At 39.8% G+C, this 21,791-nt stretch overlaps 1 protein-coding gene and 1 long non-coding RNA gene across 6 annotated transcripts in view; one reads left to right on the top strand and one right to left on the bottom strand.

Moving 5' to 3' along the window:
• The window catches only part of LOC119618032, a 9,302-nt gene extending 6,638 nt beyond the window's left edge, over positions 1-2,664 (bottom strand). Inside the window, exon 1 of the long non-coding RNA XR_005234550.1 lies at positions 2,426-2,664. This is a non-coding gene — a long non-coding RNA (uncharacterized LOC119618032). The remainder of the gene's footprint in view (positions 1-2,425) is intronic.
• tfap2d (transcription factor AP-2 delta (activating enhancer binding protein 2 delta)) lies at positions 1,212-18,520 on the top strand. Of its 5 annotated transcripts, XM_037981731.1 has the most exons (9): positions 1,212-1,482; positions 1,605-1,637; positions 3,627-4,145; positions 7,603-7,663; positions 12,429-12,594; positions 14,273-14,391; positions 14,476-14,617; positions 15,055-15,168; positions 16,866-18,520. In XM_037981731.1, the coding sequence occupies exons 3-9, from the start codon at positions 3,660-3,662 to the stop codon at positions 17,080-17,082; spliced, it is 1,305 nt and encodes a 434-aa protein (XP_037837659.1). In that variant the 5' UTR covers positions 1,212-1,482; positions 1,605-1,637; positions 3,627-3,659; the 3' UTR covers positions 17,083-18,520. The 5 variants fall into 5 exon arrangements, with proteins under 5 accessions (XP_037837659.1, XP_037837660.1, XP_017267212.1 ...); XM_037981732.1 differs by having other exon boundaries at positions 1,212-1,637; XM_017411723.3 differs by lacking the exons at positions 1,212-1,482; positions 1,605-1,637 and adding an exon at positions 2,798-2,970.
• The last annotated feature ends 3,271 nt before the right edge of the window (positions 18,521-21,791 follow it).

Raw genomic sequence — 21,791 nt, 5'->3', positions numbered from 1 at the left:
GAGCACATCGATCTGGATTTTCAGTCTTCTGTAGATTTTCCACCAAAAGGAAAACCTCTTTACTGACCTTAAAGATAAAGAAATTTAAGCTTTTATGTTCAACTTATTCTCAAACCAGCAAAACAAACAAAAACAAAATCACGGAATGTCCCATCTTTATCTCAATGTTGGTGTAAAGGAGACATGTTTTCCTGCTCAGTTTGATCACACTTCCTCACTTTGAAAACATAACTCAAATGTCCTACAATCTCGGTTTGGTTTTACAGCTAAATTCTGCACAATTTTAATGAATTCTGTTTAAAAAATTAGTTAAAAAGAGGAAAAAAATTAACACGTTTAGAATCACATCAATCGACACCAAAGGTCTTCACTGTTTCTCTCTGTGCCTGGTGGCCTTCCCATTCATCCCTCCTCCTCCTCCTCTTTTCCTTCTCCCCTCCCTCTTCCCTCCCAGCCTCCTTCGTTTTTTTTTTATTTTTTTTATTTTTTTTAATACCTGGCGCGCGACAGCCGGCCTTCACCGGTCTGGTCGCGCCAGAGGTTTCACGTCGAGCCTCGAGGCAAAAACAATCGGTACCGGTTAATTAAAATATAAAAGGCCTTGAGAACTTTTTAAAAAAGAGCCTATTTAAGGCGGTCCGCGTCTCCGCCAGGGCCGTTTGTGCTCCCAGTGTGGACTTTTTCTATTCCAGGTTTAAGTGCAAGAAAAGATGGACTAAATAGTCTCCTTGATGAACAAGAAAGGAGGGGAGCTTTTCTAGAATGAAGTTAATCTTATTTCAGAGGTATTTTTAAAACTGTGTGACCAATAATAAAGAAGAAGATGGCAACACCTTATTAAAAATAAATCAATTAAATGCAGCACAACCTATTATTATTATTATTATTATTATTATTATTATTATTATTATTATTATTATTATTATTATTATTACTATTATTATTATTATTATTACTGTGAGGGATTAGGACTGAGATGGGGTCTGATACAATAACAGATGGGAGGGAAATAGTTGCTTAATTAAAGCGCGGAGTCAATCAGCGTCCCGGCGTCAGCTCGCGCACAGTCTGCACTTTAATAAAAAAAATCACCGAGTGGCTTTGGTTCCAGTTACAGCTGAGCATGGGGGAAAAAAAGACATCCAAAACAAGACTGATTAGGGCTTATCTGTGCTCCCCCACCCACCCCAGCCCTCCTCCCTCCCTCTGGCTTGTTTCTGAATGGCAGGAAATCTGACAGACAGTAGAATAACTCTCCTCTTCTTCTCCCCTCTCCTTTATTTCCATTTGCTCCTCTCCAGGCTCACACCACAAACTTCTCTACCTTCTGCGTTTTGTATCTGTGTTGCTCATGAGGAGGCCTATGTAAGGGCACGTGACTGTGCGCTTCTTTCTGCTCATTATTACAACCTGAATTTTGACTCTGTACACCTGTTTGCTCTGATTATCCTGTAAAGATTCGAGCTGTTTGTGCCAGACGAGGTATTTACTTTCATTTTAACTTTAAAAAAGAAATTTATATATATGAGCTGTTGAAATAAATGTAAACAAAAACACTCCTCCTCTGTCGTCTGTTTCTGCACCACCATCACGGCTCCGTTCAGCTGGGCAGGACCACCCCGGGGGCGCGCGCTCAGGTGAGTTACAGCACGAGGAGACAGGCAGACATGGAGGAAGAGATCTGGATCATGATAGTGACCAAAACTGTTTATAATAATAATAATAACAACAATAATAATAATAATAATAATAATAATAATAATAATAATAATAATAATAATAAAACGCTGGGGTATACCTGTGCACAAACCTGACTCATAAATGCTGATAACTGATAAAATAAAATAAAAATCTCAAATCAGTTATTCACAAAGAAAACACTCCTCCTAAACCCCCTCCCCCAAAAAAGAAAAACAAAATAAATATATAAATAAATAAACAATACACCAAAATGTGTTTTTATAACAAGAGTAAAAAATAACCAAAACAGGAAAAAAAATCTTAACATATGTTTTAAATTTATGTTTTGTTTTTTTTTGTTCTTAATAAATTCTAACTCCATTTAAATTGATTTAAAGTACATTTCAAATTAAGGAAAAGACTATTAATTTTTGTTATTTGTTTTAATCGAATCTTTTGTTTGTTTTTTTAATCGTGTCAAAATATTCTGCTATGAAAATGTGATCCTTATTATATTTTAAAACCCTTAGTTACGTTACATGGAAAATGCCTAAAAGCAACAATAATTCAAAAAAATGAAACAAAGATATGAAACTGCATGCAGAGAGCATAAAAATGTCTTATTTCTAAACGAAAGTCTCTTTGCAAAAGCTCCCAAAATCCATTTAGGATTGCAAAATGAATATTTTTAATTATTTCACTCCAGCAAACTAAAAAAGCTTAAAATGGTTCAAATCCAACTTACATTTCCGCTGAAAGTCCGCACATTTTTTCTTAAACGACCGAGCCGCTGTAAACACAATAACACGACGGAAGCGAGCAGCAGAGCAAACGAGTGAAAAAGGAAAATGTCCAGAAAAAAAGCGCAGAAAACGTTGAAAGAAGCTCTCGGTTCCTTATTAGGGGCGAAGATACAATATTTATTCCGTGTCTCCTGGGATGCTCCGCTCCGTCTATTGTCCTCCCATTCCTCAGTGCTGATGCTTAATTTTCAAAACTTCTATATTACCAAGGGACCTACGACATCAGCCGAGAAATACCCTGCAAGTACAAAATCCGTGAGCCAGCCCCGTCCGCGCAGAGGGGAGACGCGCGCGTTCCGCCAGCTTTCCACCATAACCGAGGGGGGACTTTTCCATCTCTCTCTCTCTGCCTTTTTGGGGGATTTTAAGGCGCTTTTTTTATTTGGTACTATTACTATTCGATCGGGTCAGAGAGGAAAGGAAAAATATTACTTTGGAGAAAAGCACAATGTCAGCGACCTTCCCCGGACTTGTCCACGACGCAGAGGTAGGCTCACTTATTTACCCAATAATCATTTAATTTATATGCTTTTATAGCAGTTAGAATAAAACAATAAAAGGAGGGGAAATGTTTTGTTTAAACTGGAGCGTTTTGATACTCTCAGGTAGTCTTTTGTGTTGCATGGGTGCAAAGAATAAACTGCATGAAGGGAGGAAAGAGCCAAAGCTGCCGGGGAAAACGGAGCTTTTTTTCTTCTGTAAGTGTGGAAAATAAACTGCGGCTCGTCGGAGAGCCTGTAAGAGTGTGATTAGAACATTTCAGGGCGGAACTCTCCGCTCAGTCTCACTCTGCTTACCTCTCATCCTTCTTTTTTTCGCGAGCAGCAGGGCTGGGGCAGCTCGGTAATAATAATAATATATAACAGCACGCCTTTTTAAACGCTGCTAGGAGAGTGACAGGCATGCCAAAGGGAGAAAAAAAAATATTGCTCCTGTTGCAAGCGTGTTCGTTCCCCTCCCAGGCGCGTGGAAATGACATCTCCTTCAGGTGGTTTAAAGTGAGGAGGGAGAGGAGGAAAAAAAACGCTTTGAGTGTGTGAGTTGTGTTTTTGAGTGTGTTTGGGAGGCAGAGAGGAGAGGAGACACCGGCTGATGCTAAATGACACTGCTCATATATTTTCCTGTCTCTTTATTATCTTCCAGATACGTCACGACGGTTCAAACAGCTACCGGCTCATGCAGCTCGGCTGTCTGGAGTCGGTGGCCAATTCCTCGGTCGCCTACTCCTCCTCGTCGCCGCTCACCTACCCGGCGCCGGCGGGGACGGAGTTCGCCTCGCCCTACTTCTCGGCCAACCACCAGTACACGCCCCTGCACCACCAGTCCTTCCACTACGAGTTCCAGCACTCCCACCCGGCCGTGGGCCCGGAGGCCTACGGGCTGAACTCGCTGCACTCGGGCCAGTACTACCAGCAGATCCACCACGGGGAGCCGGCCGACTTCATCAACCTGCACAACGCGCGCTCGGCCCTCAAGTCCTCGTGCCTGGACGAGCAGCAGCGGCGCGAGCTGGGCTGCCTCGACGCTTACCGGCGCCATGACTTGTCGCTGATGACGTCACACGGCTCTCAAGCCTACGGCGTCGGCATGCACCACCCGGACCAGAGGCTGCTGCCCGCCGCCGGCCTGGGCCTCCCTCCGCCGGGGGCGGACGACCTGCAGGTACCGGTGACCTTATACCAGGCCAGACCTCTTAACCTTCTTTATTTTATTTATTTTTATTCTTCCGGTCAACTTTAAAGCATCCCCAACGGAGTGGTGCACCCAACGTAACCATGGCGGCGTAATTTGCAAAAAACGACCCAAAAAAGCCCATTAAGGAAGCTTTTATTTCCTCTTAAAATCTGTACTAATTTTAAGATATCTCATGAACCACTGAACGGAAGATATTAAAACTTTTACAAAGTAATCACTGGAGGTTCCTCTACGACCTGATCAGTTATTTGGCTCAACCTGATTCAAAATGGCCGGCACAGCTAACTTGGCAAGCACAAAAACAGCTGTAACTCGGTCACTTTTAGAGACTTTGACGTAATTATTTAAATGGTGAACTAGTAGCTGACAATAACCTCCAGCTTTGCTCCTTGTGCTAACAGCTCTTTGTTCACAGTTCAAAATGGCCGCCATGGCTAACTTGACAAATACAAAAATAGCTGTAACCCGGTCATTTATAGAGACATTGAGGTAAAATGTAGTTTTGTGACAGCTGAGAGTGACCTCCGGCTGCACTCCCAGTGCTAACAGTTTAAGCTCTTTGTTCAAAATTTAAAATGGCCGCTACAGCTAACACAAATAATGTCCAATTTTACAAATATTTGATTTGGTGTGGTGATATGTGATGGTGCTAAACACACAAAATGTAAAGCACCTTAAAAAAAATCTAGATATTCCTACTAATAATAATAATTAATATACTGAATTTTCCTCTTTTCTTTGACTTCTCTCTGCTTTAATAGCTCTGATTCATAATAAGATTTAAGCTTGGATGTGCTGTTGGTTAAAAACGAGCTCGAGCCCCAGTACCTCTGCCCCACTGGCCTACTATTGAAGACCTCCACCCCCCCCCCCCCCCAGTGCTGCAGCAGCCACTCAGCAAAATTTCCAAATATTGAACAGAAAGATATGAGCACCAGATGTCTGTCTGTCTGCTTCATGTGACATTCACAAAGCTTCTCTGGCCTGCAGGTTACCTCCACTCCACTTTGGGGGGTTAATATTATTGGATATCATCTTGAGATCATTGTTTTGTCTCCAAAGCAAACGTGAGAGTACAACAGGCTGAGTAAATGTCAAGTCCACGCGGCACGGTGCCTCTGAAAGGCAGGCCTGCTTCTAAAGGTTAATTGACTGGCAGTCTATACAGTCCTATTGAGAAACCCTGCCTTTATTTCTGTCCAGAAACTCACGTGACCCATATTTTACATAAATCCTTTCGATGTAAAGAAATGGTGGAGATGAAAAAAAGGGGATTCGCACGGTTCTTGAGCGCCCGTTTGCATATGTGTGTGTGTGTGTGTGTGTGTGTGTGTGTGTGTGTGTGTCTGCTGAGGCAAAGAAAAGCCGCTGGTTGCTCTATTCTCCGGTAAAGGGCGGATTAACGGATCGGGGTTCAGGACACAATGCCCAGCTCGAGCACCATAAAGCACCGTAGTTTATCCAATTACCGACTTAACGTCAATCAACTTTGTTACTTATGCAGCGACATCTGAGCGGGTCGAAACCGCGGCTCTGGTTAAACACACTTTAACACACTGACACATCATTTCAGTTGTGTTAACTGTTTCCCAATCAGCTTTAATTCAGCTCATTAAACTCTCATTTTTAGCCACATTTCATAGGCTGCACGTGCACTTAATGCAGCTTAATGTTAAACATAAACAACAAATTGTTGTGTAACAACAAAAACAATTGCAACAATTTGTTTTACTTGCCTACACATTTATATATATATATATATATATATATATATATATATATATATATATATATATATATATATTAAATCAGATTATTTAATTTAAGATTGTGGCAAAATGACTGAAACTAAAGCTGGATAAATGACAACTTCTTTTATTGAATATTATTGCCTAATTCTTCTTATTTTTATTTAATTTTTTGATGTGGGACATTAGCTCTATGTGAAGTTTTATTATTAAAATATTTACTACAATGAAAACAGTTATTACCTTAATGCCAACTTGTCCTTGAATATAAGTATATATATTATTTTAATTTATTTTTTGTTGTGTGACATTGGCTAATTTATTTGAGAGGTTTTCTGCATGTGATGCTTTAATATTTAACATTTTATATTTGTATAGCACCCTGTTATGCCCCAAATTATGATTGAGTCATTTTTAAATTTTTAGTATTTTAATCATATTTTTAAATTAATTGTAACATTTTATTAGTTCCATATAAAATAATACAATTTTTTTAGTTTTAGTTTATAGAATTTATTTCGATTAGAAATACTTAATTTATTTTGAAGCCTTTTGGGACATGAAAAAAAAGCGCCTGTTTGACCTTTTTTATTTTAAGGAAAAGAAAGGAGCGGCTCGTGAACCTGAGCTTGCACGAGGCGGATGTTTGAACAGAACAGATGCGCCCATGCATGGTCTCGTGCAGCTCGGTCGCATCTTTGAGCGCGTTAAAGAGATTTTCATGCTGAACAAAAGCAGCTGCCACACCTTTCCCCCGTCACTAAGCTGATTCATGCAAGAGCTTCTGCGTTTTGTATATTGATTTTATAATCACTTTAGCTCCGGAATAAGAAGAAAAGAAACAGAGCAGGAGCTGGTTAAAAAAGAGCTCCAACAATCTCCCCTCCTTCTCTTTTTTTCTCCTCCTTTCTCCCCCCAGTTTATTTTAATCAGGGGCTTCTGCGTGGGCCAGGCCTCGAGGCTCGCACGGGGGATTAAGTGTTTTCTGAATAAAAAAGCGCGTGTTCTCCTCTCTTGATGACATTGTTGATAGCACACGAGTCTGATCCAAACCCTCCCTGAAAAGGTGTCCTTAACAGGTCTCCGTACGCGCGCGCCCGCTTCCCACAGTGATCCCAACAGGTCGGTTTCTCCAGCAGACCTGCGGACACCTTTTGCTCATTTCTGAGTCCGGATGAGGCGCCCGAAGCCTTTCAAATTAGAAGCTCGTTTCTGAGTGAGCCGTGAGCTGCATCTTTTATTTCACCCTGCCCTCAATTATGCTCCAAGCCTGCTAAGTGGTGTACACTTTCTAACAAAATGGCTTCCTTTCAGCAGTAGAAATTTGCTATATTGTGGGTAAAAGGTGCATTAGTGAAACTCTAAAGCAGGTCAAAGCTCTCCAAAATTAAATTCAGGGGATATAAAATGACTATATTTATAGATTTTTAATTTTGTTAAATGCAGCCATGTTTGTATCACATTATTAGTTGCAGCCACACATGCAAATATCACCAAATTCCTCTCCTTAAAAAGTGAGATTTAACTCCTTGAGTCTTGGAGAATGAATGCACCTGCAGACAAACAAACCAACCAAACGACGACAACAGAACTTATCAGTTTGGGTTTTTAGTTGATGCTTTTTTAAACTGTAAAAAACATCTTTAGCTCCTCCTAATGAGTGCATCTCTCTGCAGGGCTCCGTGGAGGCGCAGTGTGGGCTCGTCCTGAACGGCCAAGGGGGCGTCATCCGGAGAGGTAAGGCCCCCCCGCCCCAGTTTCATTCCTCCCTCTCTCTCTCTCTCTCTCTCTGTTGTTGTTGCTGTTGCACCGGAGGCCGTGGAAAAATAACACGCACGGCTCGACACGACAAGACAGCGAGCAGGCAGACAAACAGGCGGAACACTTCTCTCTTGTCTGCTGTCAACATGTTACGCCAGGCAGGAACGGAGCTCCGTTTTCTCGCCTGTTTAAACACTAATAACACGCAGAACACGCTCCCACTTCCACTGCGAAGCCAACTGTCACTCAACACCCCCGCACTGAGCTTTTGTCAAACAATTAAAATGTCAACAAAATTACAGAGAGTCAAAATATTGCCTGAATTTGACACATCTTAAATAAAGGCTCACGATAATGTTCATAAAATGGCATTTTTCTGTTAATAAAATGATTTTTTTAATGAAATATTTTTATTTTTCTTTATCCAGTAAAAGAAAAAATATATACAGGGACGTTAATAATATTTATATGGACTCAAACAATTAAAACACTGCAGACATAACAAATATACAACGTTTTAGTTGCATGATTATTTAACAAAATTATGCCTTTTTCCAAGTTAAATTTTAATCATTGCAGCAAACTATTAAACCAAACATAAATTTATGTTTAAATGAGTTCACTCCTGTAGTTTTCCGGATATATTGATATGCAATTCTGAAATGTGGGTAGCACTCAGTGTAAACAAAACCCCTTTTATCTGCATGCTTTACTTAACAAATCCAAGTGTAAATACATATCAATGTGTCAGTATTATTGGGACTATTCCATCTAACACCATAGTTGACCTAATTTCAGCCACTTTAGCTGTTTCTGTAAATAAACACGTGGTAATTATTTTTATTATAATTTAAGGACACACTAAACAATAATAATAATAATAATAATAATAATAATAAAATGTCCTGATTTTTTTATTGATACCTTTTTAATCAAACTAAACAGTCCAGCTTATTTGGCCAGGCGTTTAATTTAATGTGTTTAAGTGAGATTTTAGCCAATTATTTGATATACCCACACACTTGAGAAGCTGTGATAATTGTTATTTCATTTTTTCCCCTCAAAGTGCAGATATAGCCCCTTAGTGTTTGCTTGATGAAGACTTTTGAAGCTGACTCTGCAGGTGAAAACCATGCGGTCCGGGAACACATTGCAGGCCAGACAATTTCCTGATGAGTGGGTTTAAACAAGCTGCGGATCTTCTCTCCTTTTTATTTTTTTGCGCCTTCAAAGCCTCTTTTTTACTGGGGACTGTGCGTAATTTTGCACACAGAGAGAGGAAGGCTGTGTCTCGGGTTTAATTTTTCATCAGCTCTCGCCGAGGTGTTTGGGAGGAGGGGGGCTTTTCTCTCGGATTGACGCGGGAATCCCTTCGCTATCACTTTCGGTTAATGGTGCGCCGTATTTGGCCCTGAGCTCAGCCGCTGCAACCATCACAACCAATAATCTTTGCTTTACCTCGCGCTCCCGTATCGATAGCTTCTCTCGCCTCGGGCGCACGCTTTGATATGCTAATGCCGCGCGGGGCCCCCGGATTCAGCCGAGATCATATTAATGTTGTTCTTTCTGACTGCGGCTTTGGCGGCATGAATATTCACATAACCTTTTTTCAAAAGAAAATCACTCAAGAAATGCGGATCCTACTTAGGAGGAGTCGTCTGTGTTTTTAATCACCCCCACTATCCAGTCTTCCAGCTCCAACAGCAAAGATCAAGCTGATCTGTCTGGCGCGCGCCCCCGCTCCTCCTCTCCTGCCCCGCGCACGCGCCTCTCTCTTCCCTGTCAATACATTTGCGGGCTTTATTTGGAGCTCTAAACACGGTTGTTAAAATATGAGGAGAATGGCATTTGGCCCTTGTCTCTTTTTCTTTAATTTTCGTGGCAAACTCGTAAAAAGGCGCTTGATTCCGCGTGTGATCCCGCCCGCCGCTCGCGCCGCAGCCCGAGGCTACTCTCCGTTGCTTAAATACCGTTATCGCCTCTGGGCCCGCGCGCTCCACTGACTGCACTACCGGCAATAGCTCTTTTCGATTGCCCTTGGCAACATAAAATACAAACTACTTTGAATCAAAACATTTTTAGGGGAATTAATATGATGTGAACCCGCGGCTTTCAGGGAGCGCGCGCGCCCCCTGTCAGAGCGCGTGAGCCTGACAGACAGGTTTGCACGGTTTGTGTCACATATAGACAGACAATACACACACACACACACACACACACACTGGGGCTAAAGTCTAACGAACAGCAGCACATCAATCGATTCCTTCAGCAAATTTCTGACAGCCCGACTGAAACTCAAGTCCTGAACAGTTTGGTACAAAGTGGCTGCAGTTCGAGTCCAGCTGCTCTTTGTTTCCACACCATCCTGATGCTCCACTTCTGCTGTGGGCTCGAGGCGCTGTCCAGGTGCTGGAATGAAAGGGTGCAGGCTGCTGTCCGTGGTTCTGAACCTGGGTGTCACTTTGTTTGGTCCAACTGCCTTCCTGTGGCCATAAATGAGGGTGAATCCAGCACATTTCTGCTGACTGCGAAGAAAATTTCCTCTGAGAGGAAAAAAAGAGGTTACAGCTGCTCATGTAGAAGTTGGTGGCCAAACTGTGTGACCAATATATGCCTGCAGCATTGTCCTATTTGGCCTAAATGGCATCTTTTTTTTCTTCGTCTCATCTTATCCAACAGGGCGACACACCCTGCTGTTAGATTTGATAATGAAGCAGATAAATAATAGAATATAGCCTGCAGTACATCAGACAAAAAACCTTGCTTTTCAGCTCGTTCCACTGAAAGTTTAATCATAAAAAGCCTACTCAGAACAGTCAATATATATTTATATAAATAAATATATTTCAGGAGCAGCTGATAACACAGATTCAGGTGTAATTAATAATGAGAAACAGCCTTCGCTATCATTTATTCACACATTCAGAAGCTTCAGGTACACAATGAAATCAGCCTGGTGGAAAGTTTTTTTTTATTAATCATTTTTTTAAAGAATGTTTTGTTTTCCCCTCTTGGAAGAACAGCTCCTACATACAGATGAATACTGAGCTGAACATAAATATATGTGCATAGTTAAAAAAAAACTGCATGTAATATTTAAGTTGTGAAAGAAAAGGAACTGAGAGGAACATCGGGCCTGTGGTGACTGAAGATAAATTTATGGTCTGAGTGTGTACCACAATCACACAAGGATTAATTTCACTTTAAGATGGTATTAAAATATCATCTTTATAGATTTAGAAAGACTAAACAAGAAGCCAGAAAACAAAATTTAAATTATGCCATTTTTTTAAATCTGAGAAATTTAGAAAACTAAAAACCTTTAGTTTGTTTGAAAAGTATATTAAAGCGGTTTATTTTAAGCACACATACTCCAAACAAGCTGGATGTTCTGCCTTGGGGGTGAAGATAGACAAATGTTAAGATAATAAAAGTTTAACTGTACATTAGGTTTCCACCTGATTGAATCTCTGCAAAGCATTTACAAATTTCTGCGCTCAAACATAATCATGTTGCATCTAAATCAAATAAGGATTTACCAAATTATTGGTGTTTTTTCTTCTTTACATCATCTACTTCTGTATTCTTTGATTAAAAAAAAGAGACATCATGCAAAGTGTTCACACAAGTAAAATCACCATTTCTAAATAGATGTTGTGTGATCATTTTCAATCCAGGGTCCAAAAGAAGTGATAGGATTGATGCATTTACATTTTCTAGTTTTTTAAAAAATAAATATTATTGGATAAATTCAGAGAAGACATACAGAAATAAATTCTTGCACCTTCTAAAATACATCTGCAGGTTTAAAAGCACAATGAGTGTTAGAATAAGATCCTCAGGAATATATTTCAAGGTATTTTTAAGTACTCTTTTTACATAAATTCCTTGCTGATACTTTATTATAGTGATTCCCAAAGTTGGGGTCGGGACCCCACTGTGGGACGTGAAACATAAAGTTTGGGGTCTTGAAATGAAATAAATTTAAATTTGAAAATGACTGCTACCAGCATGTATTTTGGCATGGTTGTTACAGAAGAGGATAGTTTAGTTATTAACTAATAAAATCTTCTGACTGTAGCCTTTAGGCGCTTGTTTAATCAACCTAACAGCGATGTTTGTCTGCTAAAAATTGTTTTTTTTTTTGCTAAAATGTTTGGGAGTCATTGCTCTGTTTATGAGTCCTGTTGTATTGTACATATAATTGTGAAACCAGTGAGAGAAGTTTGTTGTAAAGTATCTTGTAAACAAACATCCAGATCCTGGATCTGTTTTCCTTTCATATTAAATGTGTCTCCGCAGCTTTTTCCAGACTTTTCTAGCTGCTTTGTTCACCAAAGCTTTAAAGTACATGAGAGTGTAAAGCCAAAATAAAGGAGGCTGTATTCATGAAGTCAGTGTTGTAGCTGTTGAAGTCTGCAATTGCATTTTGCACTAAATTATTTGAACTATATGGTAAAGGATTTAAATGTTACACAAAATGAATAGTTTTAAAGCTCTATTGTTATGCTCAAACAGCTTCATATCAGTTCTTAACAAGACAAAATTATTTATATCCCTTCACAAGATATCGATTATTCTTTTCACATGTCTAACTTTATTAATGAGAACACTCTGATTATTTGTATTTCAGTCTATAGGAGGGATTAGGAAAATGTTTTTTGATATTTGATTGTTTAAAGTTTGAAAATGTTCAGTGATGCTGCAGTTTGTCCACAATGAACCTCGTGTCTGTTTGCAGGGGGAACATGCGTCGTGAATCCCACAGACCTGTTCTGCTCGGTACCGGGCCGGCTCTCGCTGCTCAGTTCCACCTCTAAATATAAAGTCACCATCGCAGAGGTGAAAAGAAGACTGTCCCCTCCTGAGTGCCTCAACGCCTCCCTACTGGGCGGCATACTGCGCAGGTCAGTGCAAAAATCTGAGGATCGAGCCAGGATTTATTATAGCTTCTTTAGTTTATGTTTATTAAACACAAAAAAGACAAAAACTAATCAAGCACTAACTGAAAATTAATACTTCTCACATCCTATTGCAACATCATATTCTTACGTGCTTTTATTTCATCTTTCTGAAAGAGCTGATTGCAGCTCCAAATGATCTTTTTTCTGTTCTGTAACTTCATACAAACATGATACGTTTGGAGTTTAACTTCAAAATATTCAAATAAATCATAAATCCACTGACCATGGAGAGCTTCTTAATGAATTAAAGGCAAAATATTTAAACTATTGTGGGAAACTCAAGTGTTTTTGACAGCAGTAAGGCTATCTGGAGCAGTAAAAGTTACTTAGGAAAGGACTAGCTGAAAACTTCAAATTCAACAAATTACTTTCAGCATAACTAGACTCTGAAAAGCAGTACTGAGATGATAAAAATATGTATTGTTTACATCCTTACGCAATGAGTAATAATATGCATGCAAGAATGAGAATGTGACTGAGGATGATTTTTGGTAGTGAAAACATCATTTAGGTCTGAATCTGGCTGCTGAGCTTCGGAAAGTGCTGGCCAAATCTTTTTAGTCCTCAGATGAAAACACAGGGAATATAGCAGCGCCCAGAAAGACTATTGTAGGCGCGAGAAGGCCAGGGCTGCATGCGCCGCCATGCCCAGGGAGCCAGAGGGAGGCGAGACCGGGCCAAAGCATGCCAGGATCAGAGAAAGCAGAGGAAAGCAAGAGTTGCCAGCTCTGTATTATTGATGAGCTGGAGAGAAAGGGAAGAGAGGGGGGAGGATGAGGAGAGAGGGGGCAGAGAGAATATGGCTACCATCAACACACACCAGGCATCAACAAAGAAAAAAAAAGGACAAATAGAGATTTTAATTCTTATGCGGAGAAAAATTAATTCAAGCAGCAGAAATTATTAATAGAGATAAAATGTGAAATATTTTTGTGTTGTTTCGTGAGAGTGAACAGCAAAATGTGCTCGTTGGAAACTTAAGCTTCCAGAAAGGACATTAAAGTTTTAGGACAGTGGTTTAAAGGGAACAAACTCCACATAAAAACATTAGGACACAACAAGCATTGTTGCTTTTTATTAACGTCTCAAACTCTAGACAGAGTGTTGAAAAGGCAAAACAGAAGTAATTAAAGGCTGAGCATTTGTGGAAGAAATAAAAATTGCCAATGATCGCCTGTTATATAATAATTTTATATATGATCTCATATAATATTGTAAGATGTCACACTTGGAGTATGTGTTGTGAATGACTCTCAACTACTACCACATCAAATTTTAGCGCAATATCTGTAAAACTTACTGAGTTATAGCTGTTTTTGTATTGGTTAATGTTAATTATCTGTGGCAACCATCTTGAATTAGGTTGACACAGTGCATTAATCTGTTGAGAGGTTCATTAGGTTGTTTTGGTAACAGCCACACATACACAGGTCAAAACATAATCATCTAACTAGTTTTTAAAATCTTTTCTTTCGTGACTTTGTCAACATAAAGCACGTCGATGACTGAAAGTGTTTTGCTGCTGCTGATGGTCCAGATATATTTTGCTGTCTTGTGAAGCATTAATTGTCTCGTTTTGTAAAACCTGTCATAATATGTGTGTTTACAACTCGTCTCGCAGAGCAAAGTCCAAGAACGGCGGCCGGTGTCTTCGTGAGAAGTTAGACCGTCTGGGCCTGAACCTGCCAGCAGGGCGGAGGAAAGCTGCCAACGTCACCCTGCTCACCTCCCTGGTGGAAGGCAAGATGGCTTCATTTAACGTTTTCATTCTTCATCTTCTTTTAGCACTCGTCTCACCCGTCTTTCGTCTGTGTTTGTGTGCAGGTGAGGCACTCCACCTGGCGAGGGACTTTGGCTACACCTGTGAGACAGAGTTTCCCAGTAAAGCGGTGGGAGAACATTTGGCGAGGCAGCACAGCGAGCCGAAAGAAACAAGCGCACGCAAGAAGATGGTTCTGGCTACAAAGTGAGAATACACAATCACAAACACAAATAAAACTTTTGCAACTATAACATGTCTTATCCTGAAACTCTCCTGATGTGACCCTTTTCAGTTCTTTGGTAGTTTGGAATTTCAGCTTAAAGGTGTCAGTTTTAAGTCTGTCAGCTGAGGTAAAAAATTACAAAATTATTCCAACAAAGCCGACAATTTTTAATTGTTTAAATTTATCATGATGTGATAAAAGGTACTACAACTGAAACCTGAGAACAGCTTGGACAAATGTGGAAAACCTTTAAGATTTTTATTGTTTTGATATCAGTATTTTGCTTGTTTTTGTTTCATAATGATTGTAAAAGATGAGGGTAGGAGGGTGTCAGGGGGCGACAAGGGGCTACATTTGTGCTGGTTCTGTTGGAAACAGATGGTAAACCCTCCATCCCTCCCTCCTTCTGTCTTGTCAGGCAAATCTGTAAGGAGTTCCAGGACTTGCTGAGCCAAGATCGTTCTCCTCTGGGCTCCTCCAGACCGACCCCCATCCTGGACCTGGACATCCAGAGACACCTCACACATTTCAGGTGGGGGAATCTTTTCAGGATGTCAAACGTACAAAGTGAAAAGTTTTGCTTGTTATGCCGCTGACCTCTTTGCCATTTTCAAAAGATGCAGCTGTGCAGTTTGATATCTGGCAAAAAAAAAAAACAGCAGCAGCCTCGTTAGCAGAAATGTCACATTCATATTTGCAGAATGCAGAAAATGTTATCAAGCTGTTAAAGAGGGTCATGTTGTCAGAGAAAAAACAGGACATGAGTGCAGTAAGAGCTTAAACAAAACCAGACAAGCTGACTTTGAATGCTTAAATATTATTCAGCTCAGTTTATTTACAGATTTTTAGCAACAATTCACAACAAAATGTCATCCCAGGGCTCTATACAATAAAAATAACAAACCTAAATTCATTTTAAAACATAACCAGATTCAAATTTAATTGCTGTCAATTCAATCTATTTATAATCCAATACAATCACATGTAGTAGATTATAAAACACAGATTGGATTGATAAAGGTTATTTATGGACCTAAGCCAGCAGACTGCATTGAATCTTCACTTCTGCGCAATCCTCCATCCAGAGCAGCATGTTGGCGACAGTGGAAAGAAATGAATCCCTTTTTAAATGGAAGAAACCTCCAGCAGAACCAGGCTCAGGCCGAGTGGCCATCTGCCTCGACCGGCTGGAGTTTCAGAGGACAGGAAAGAGACACGGACACAGAATGACTGGTCCAGGTGGAGTTTCTGTTGGAGGAAAAACAAAGAAAAACACAGGAGGAGGACAGCAATAAATACAAACACAAACATGGAGAGTAGAGAGAGTAAAACCAGCAGCAGAACAAGAAATGTGGTCAGTTTGTCCTCCAGCTGTCTGAGCCTACAGCAGCAGAACTAAGGGAGAGCTCAGGAAACCCAAACCAACCCTAACTATAGGATTTATTAAAAAGGAAAGTCTGAAGTCTTCAAAGTAGACAGGGTGTCAAACCCACAGACAGAAACTGGAAGTTTGCTTAACAAGAGAGGAGCCTGACAACTGGAAGCTCTGCTTCCCATTTTAGAAACTCTAGGAACCACGAGTAAACCTGCAGCCTGAGAGCAAAGTGCTCTGTTAGGAACATAAGGAGCAAAAATATCTTTAATATAAGATGGAGTGTAGTTGTTGAGAGTTTTGTATGTTAGAAGGAAGGCCATTTATCCTTTTGTTGTTACCTTCCAACCTTGTGCTGCTTCTAAATTTGTCCTGCCTTTGATTTTATTTATTCATGGAAAATAGAATTTACCATATTTTACTATAAATTACAAAAAGAGGCTTTATTCCTGGACACTACCGATAGTCATTTGGAATAATTCTTTTGTAGATAGATAGATAGATAGATAGATAGATAGATAGATAGATAGATAGATAGATAGATAGATAGATTAATTGTTTCAAAATTTCAACCAACAACCCAGACTACAATTTGTCTGTTCAAGCTGCTCAAATGTAGGGAGTGTTTGCAGAAAGGTGGTTAAAACTGAGTTTAGCCCATCACAGGACATTAAAAGACCTTTGTGTCAGGGAGGATTTGGTGTTCCACAAAGGAGAAGAAGTTTAAACTGCAGGTGTGAGAGATTCTGCATCACTTCATCAATCAGAGCCACACAAACACTAACTCTGTCAGCACTTCTCCTCCCTTCGTTCCTGTTGGTTTGACTCTGTTGTATTATTCCCCCCCCCCCCGACAGTCTGATCACTCATGGCTTCGGCACGCCGGCGGTCTGTGCAGCTCTCAGCACCTTCCAGACGGTCCTGAGCGAGATGCTCAACTACCTGGACAAAAACTCGAGTGGGAAAACGAGCGGACCTAACGACCAACAGATCAACAGCAGCTCAGACAAAACGCAGCTCCGGAAAACAGCAGAGTCCCAGAATAAAGACGGGAAGTCAGAAAAGACTGAGTAGCCCCCACTCACCTGGTCCCTGTGCCTTGAAGAGCTGAATTTTAGGAGTGTATCTTTGTATGTGTGTGTGCGTGTGTGTTTGCAGCCTCATAATACATTACTTTATTATTTTGGGGTCGTATTTATTATTTATTTATCTTATTTTGAAGACTGTCTCAATCATGACACGTGGGAGAAAATCCCATCCTGTGTCACAACAAGCAGCTTCGCTATGGAAACGGCTGTGACTCATCCAGGACTTTTATTTATTTATTTATTCTGAAAACAGGATGCAAAAAAAAAAATCAATACTTTTTTTTACCGGACAGGGTGTGAAGCACCAGTTAAGTTTAATATATTGTAAAGGACGTAAGGGTTTGGAGAGTTTAATCCTAAAAAAGAGCCACTTTATAAAGAATTTTTTTTTTAATTCATGCAGGTTAATTAATGAGTTTGTAAACACTTTATAAAGCACTAACTGTCATTTATAAAACAGTTATTAAACAGGCTCACTATTTGCAGAGATCAAGTGCTTTACTTTTATTCATTTCTTCATAATTTTGATTTCTTAACATCAAACATTTGCGGTACCTTCATCTAAGTGCAAAGTTTGTTTTAGCAAATTTAGTTTAACGAGTAATTTGAGTAACTAAATTACATTTACCTGAATGAATAAAAGTACACAGTTTGATTTTAACCAATAGTGAGGCTGCTTTAATGCATGGACAGTGTTTTAAAACTGTTAAATAAATGCTTTATAATGTGTTTTTATACTTGTTTTATTATCAAATCCCTTGAAAAGAAATATCAGTACATTTAATCTCAGTTCTTACAATTCAGGTGAAGATTTTCTGCAAAAATCAGACAAACTAAAACTGCTTTGATAATTCTTTTTACTAAATAACTAATTATTTGAGAAATTTACTATTATCAGTCCCCAAAATTATTAATTTTGCTAATGTTTTCCAGTTTACTGAATTGCAAAGGCTCATTTTTCAGGCATTTTTTTTAGCAAACTGAATTAAATCCAAACCCCTGCAGGAGCCCCTGAAATACACTTATTTTACTTTTTTCCTTTCCAATCAGAGCCATAACAAGCTGTGTGTTTACTGGACTGCTGAAACAATGGGACTTTTGCCACCTATGTGACACTGATGCCTGGACTAGGTGTGTGTGTGAGATTAAGAGAATGAAAGCAAAAGAGAAAAGGGTCCAACTCAGCCATTTTGTAAAAGGGTGACTTTCTCAGTTGCCGTCTTTCCTCTTCCTTGTGCATGTCTGTCTTCGTACACTCCCCAGATCGCAAGTTTTAGCCGCCGCAGTCACTGTCTGACTGGCTCATGAACATTTGTAAAGATATATATAAATATTTAAATAACTTTTCTTGTAGGCTTTCAACTATATAAATGTTAAATCCCTTCTAAAATGCTGGTGTTCAATAAAGACAGTTGTGTTCTACAGCTCTGCTCTGACTTTGTGATGCGCCACGATACAAATATATCCGTATATAAACATGCAAAGAAGCAACAGAGTGAGAGGGAGACAAAAAACATCTAAATAATAGAACGGATCAAAGCAGGTGAACGTGAATTATCCAGAAGAGTTCAGAGTGTCAAAATTATAAAAAGCCAGAGATCTCCTCTAATGTTGTGAGAGGAAGCTCTACCTACAGAAAAGTTCAAACGCCGCCTTTGTTTTCATGAGACTTTGTGTGTTTACTTTCAGTTTGAGCGACTTCTGTCAGGTTCCCTGTTTATTTATATTTTTACAAAAACCTCATGATAAAACAGAAGGAAGAGCAGCTGCCTGCCGGCGTCTCCATCCGGGCTCTGCGGGTTCTGTTTACTCTTTAATATTCCAGTCATTTGAAAGGAGGTCACGTTCGCTGCAAAACACACGCACACACACACAAAACACATAATCAGACAGGATGCATTTACAGTGATGCCTGTGCTGATCTGTCACCCCGGATCAGCGCGAGCGGAGCCTCAGGTGGGGAAGTAATGATGGTAAAGATGGATGTAAAGGAAGGAAGTGACACCGGTGCAGGAAACCAGTATATTCCCAGTCTTACTGGTGCACATGCAGCCAGTGTTTCCCCTCAACTGGAGGATTTGGAGTTTTAAAAGTAATGCATTACTGCAAAATAGCAACATTATATCATACGCTGTTTAAAGCCTCATATCACCGGGCTTTGGACTGAAGATATGGATATTTTTTCCAACCCAAACAATCCATATTTCCTCTGTCATGCTGTGAGCTAAAGCAGATTTTTGTGTCTTTTTTTTATCTGCAGGATTATATAAAACTAACCAGACAAATTTCAGTAAACTTGGCAAAGAGCTGAAAACAAGACGGAGCCAAAACAGCAATGATTTCAGAGTTTGAGCTCTGATGGGCTTTTATTGAACGCTTTGCATGAAGTGTAAGATTTCTTGGTTATAGGGTTAAAATTTGGTGTGTTCTGAGCTGACCACCATCCTCGGAGCACATTGTGCAAAGTTTTCTTTTAAAACACTAACTGCTGGGTTCAACCCTGCCTGTCTGTTAGCAAAATATCTCATCAACCACTGGACAGATTTTAATAAAAATCTCAAAGACGTACCTGTACAACTCAATAACCTTTGTAATCAACCCAATTCAAGATGGCTGCTACAGATAATTGACCTTAGAAAACACAGAAATGGTTATAAGTCAGTGAGTTTTACAGAAATAGAGCTAAAATTTGATGTGGTTGTAGCTGAGAGCAACCCTTAACACATACGTCAAGCGCTAATAAATCGTGTGAGATCTTGAGCTATTGAAAGAAATTATATCAGTTAAAAGGTTGGACCAAAATGGCTACACAGCCATTGTTTTTTAACATGAGGTGACATTAGTTTAAAACTTAGGTGGCGGGTGATATACATTTCTTCAATGAATATTAGGCCTTTATTTTGATTCTGGATTTTTCTTGATTCGTCACCTCATGGGCTGAGAAATAAGAAAAAAGTTTATTTATAAATTAAAAAGGTTGAAACTGATCGTAGATTTTTTCAACAATGGATAATTTACTGTTTTTGTTGGTTTGTTTTGTATAAACTGACCTTTATGGATTTTGAAAAGTTTTTAGGGCTTTCAGAGTTTAAAACATCAGATCTTGATCACAAATCATCATTTCAATTGAAAAAAACACTTTAATCATTTTATTTCTGGCTCAAACAAATAAATCTTTTGCATCTGAACTATTAAATAAATTTGCAATTTGTGGTTAAACTGAGAGTTAAAATAAGTGAACCGAATTTACATTTGGTGAGCTGATTGGACACAAACAGTTTTTCTTTTTTTTTGTTTTTAGAGGAACGAACTTCAATCCAATAAGCAGCCGGTTTGGAGGAATCAGTTTGATCTAATTAAACTTACACATCTCCAGCTCTGTGAAGCTGGAACAGACTGATGAAGCAAAGCAGCTCTTTAAATTGTCTCTTTGATGGTTGCTGCAGCTCACTGGAGGCTGTGAGCACCAACAAATGAGCACAAACATGCATGCTGTCCTCCCACACAGCGAACAGAGAAAATAATTCAACCCTGTCTTACTATGGAAACATATGATGCGTAAAAAAACATCCCAGCTCTGAATGATAAACAGTTTGATCAAAATTAGCTGGAGAATGAAATCGATGTCTGCAGACCGACAGCAGGGTATGAACGAACCACAGCGGAGGATAAAGCCGATGCTTTATTCACTCAGAGCCTTGATCAACACATTATCTACATTTTCTCTTGTGTTAGTTTTAATTTTTAGTGTCTCCCATCGCTTATTTGAGTCTGCTGAAGCCCAGTCCAGGTGTGTAACCCTCAGAGGGGTTTATCATTAGCATTCCTTGAAGATATCATGATGTGTAATCTCTTGCAATACTGCAAGATGTCACGCTCAAAACGTGTGTTTTGGATGATCCTCGGCTACTACCACATCAAAGTTGAACTCGACATCTGTAAAACTGGCTGAGTTAGAGCCATCTTGTGGTGGCCATCTTGAATTTGACTGACTCCAAACGTTAATCAGTTGTAGATGCATGTTTAAATGTTTTCTTTCTGCAAGTTTCTTAAAAATTCATCAGATGTTTCATGAGATATCTTGCTAGCAGGCAGACGCATGAACAAACAGGCAAAGACATTATTGCCCGTCGTTTGGTGATAAGTATACGTTTTCTGCTCAGAAATACCGAATGCTGGCAGTTGATGGAGGGGAATTAAACAGTCGGAGGTCTCACAGGGACTCTAACTCCTGCTGACTGAGCTCCACAGTCACGAACACCAAACTCTGCTACCTTCTAAGCTCCATCTCTCCGTCTTTCTCCTCTGAAGCTATAACCCTCCTCCTCCTCCTCCCTCCCTCCTCTCCACACTGCTGTTCATCTTCCCCTGCTTCTCTGCTAAAACCTCCTCCTCCTCTGTCCTGATCCCGTTCAGTCCCAGGAACACTCAAGGCCTCTTCTTCTCTTCTGCTGCCATCCTAACTGTCCTCGTCACACCCTGCCTCCTCATATCCGCACTTCTAACAGCTGTAGCATTTCATTAAAGCCTGCAGGAATCCAAAGCGGGGGACAGGACAACCTGTTCTGCAATAACTGATGCTGCTCAATCAGTTTATTAGCTCCTGGAAGGGGATTAGATAAAGGCATTAATGTTTTAATGAACTCAAATATGGTACTATAAGGTAAATTAAGACAAAAACAACTAAATAAAAAC

Source organism: Kryptolebias marmoratus, linkage group LG19 (assembly GCF_001649575.2).
Source record: "Kryptolebias marmoratus isolate JLee-2015 linkage group LG19, ASM164957v2, whole genome shotgun sequence".
Lineage (NCBI taxonomy): Eukaryota > Metazoa > Chordata > Actinopteri > Cyprinodontiformes > Rivulidae > Kryptolebias > Kryptolebias marmoratus.
Note: the sequence above shows the minus strand (reverse complement) of the source record. Positions and strands in the feature narration are given on the sequence as shown.

What these genes read in the sequence shown, in the direction of transcription:
- tfap2d (XM_017411722.3), top strand. Translation starts at nt 3,576, where the DNA reads ATGCTAAATGACACTGCTCATATATTTTCCTGTCTCTTTATTATCTTC. An exon ending in AAGATGGTTCTGGCTACAAA is followed by an intron (nt 14,618 to 15,054) that starts GTGAGAATACAC and finishes CTGTCTTGTCAG; the next exon opens with GCAAATCTGTAAGGAGTTCC. An exon ending in AGACACCTCACACATTTCAG is followed by an intron (nt 15,169 to 16,865) that starts GTGGGGGAATCT and finishes CCCCCCCGACAG; the next exon opens with TCTGATCACTCATGGCTTCG.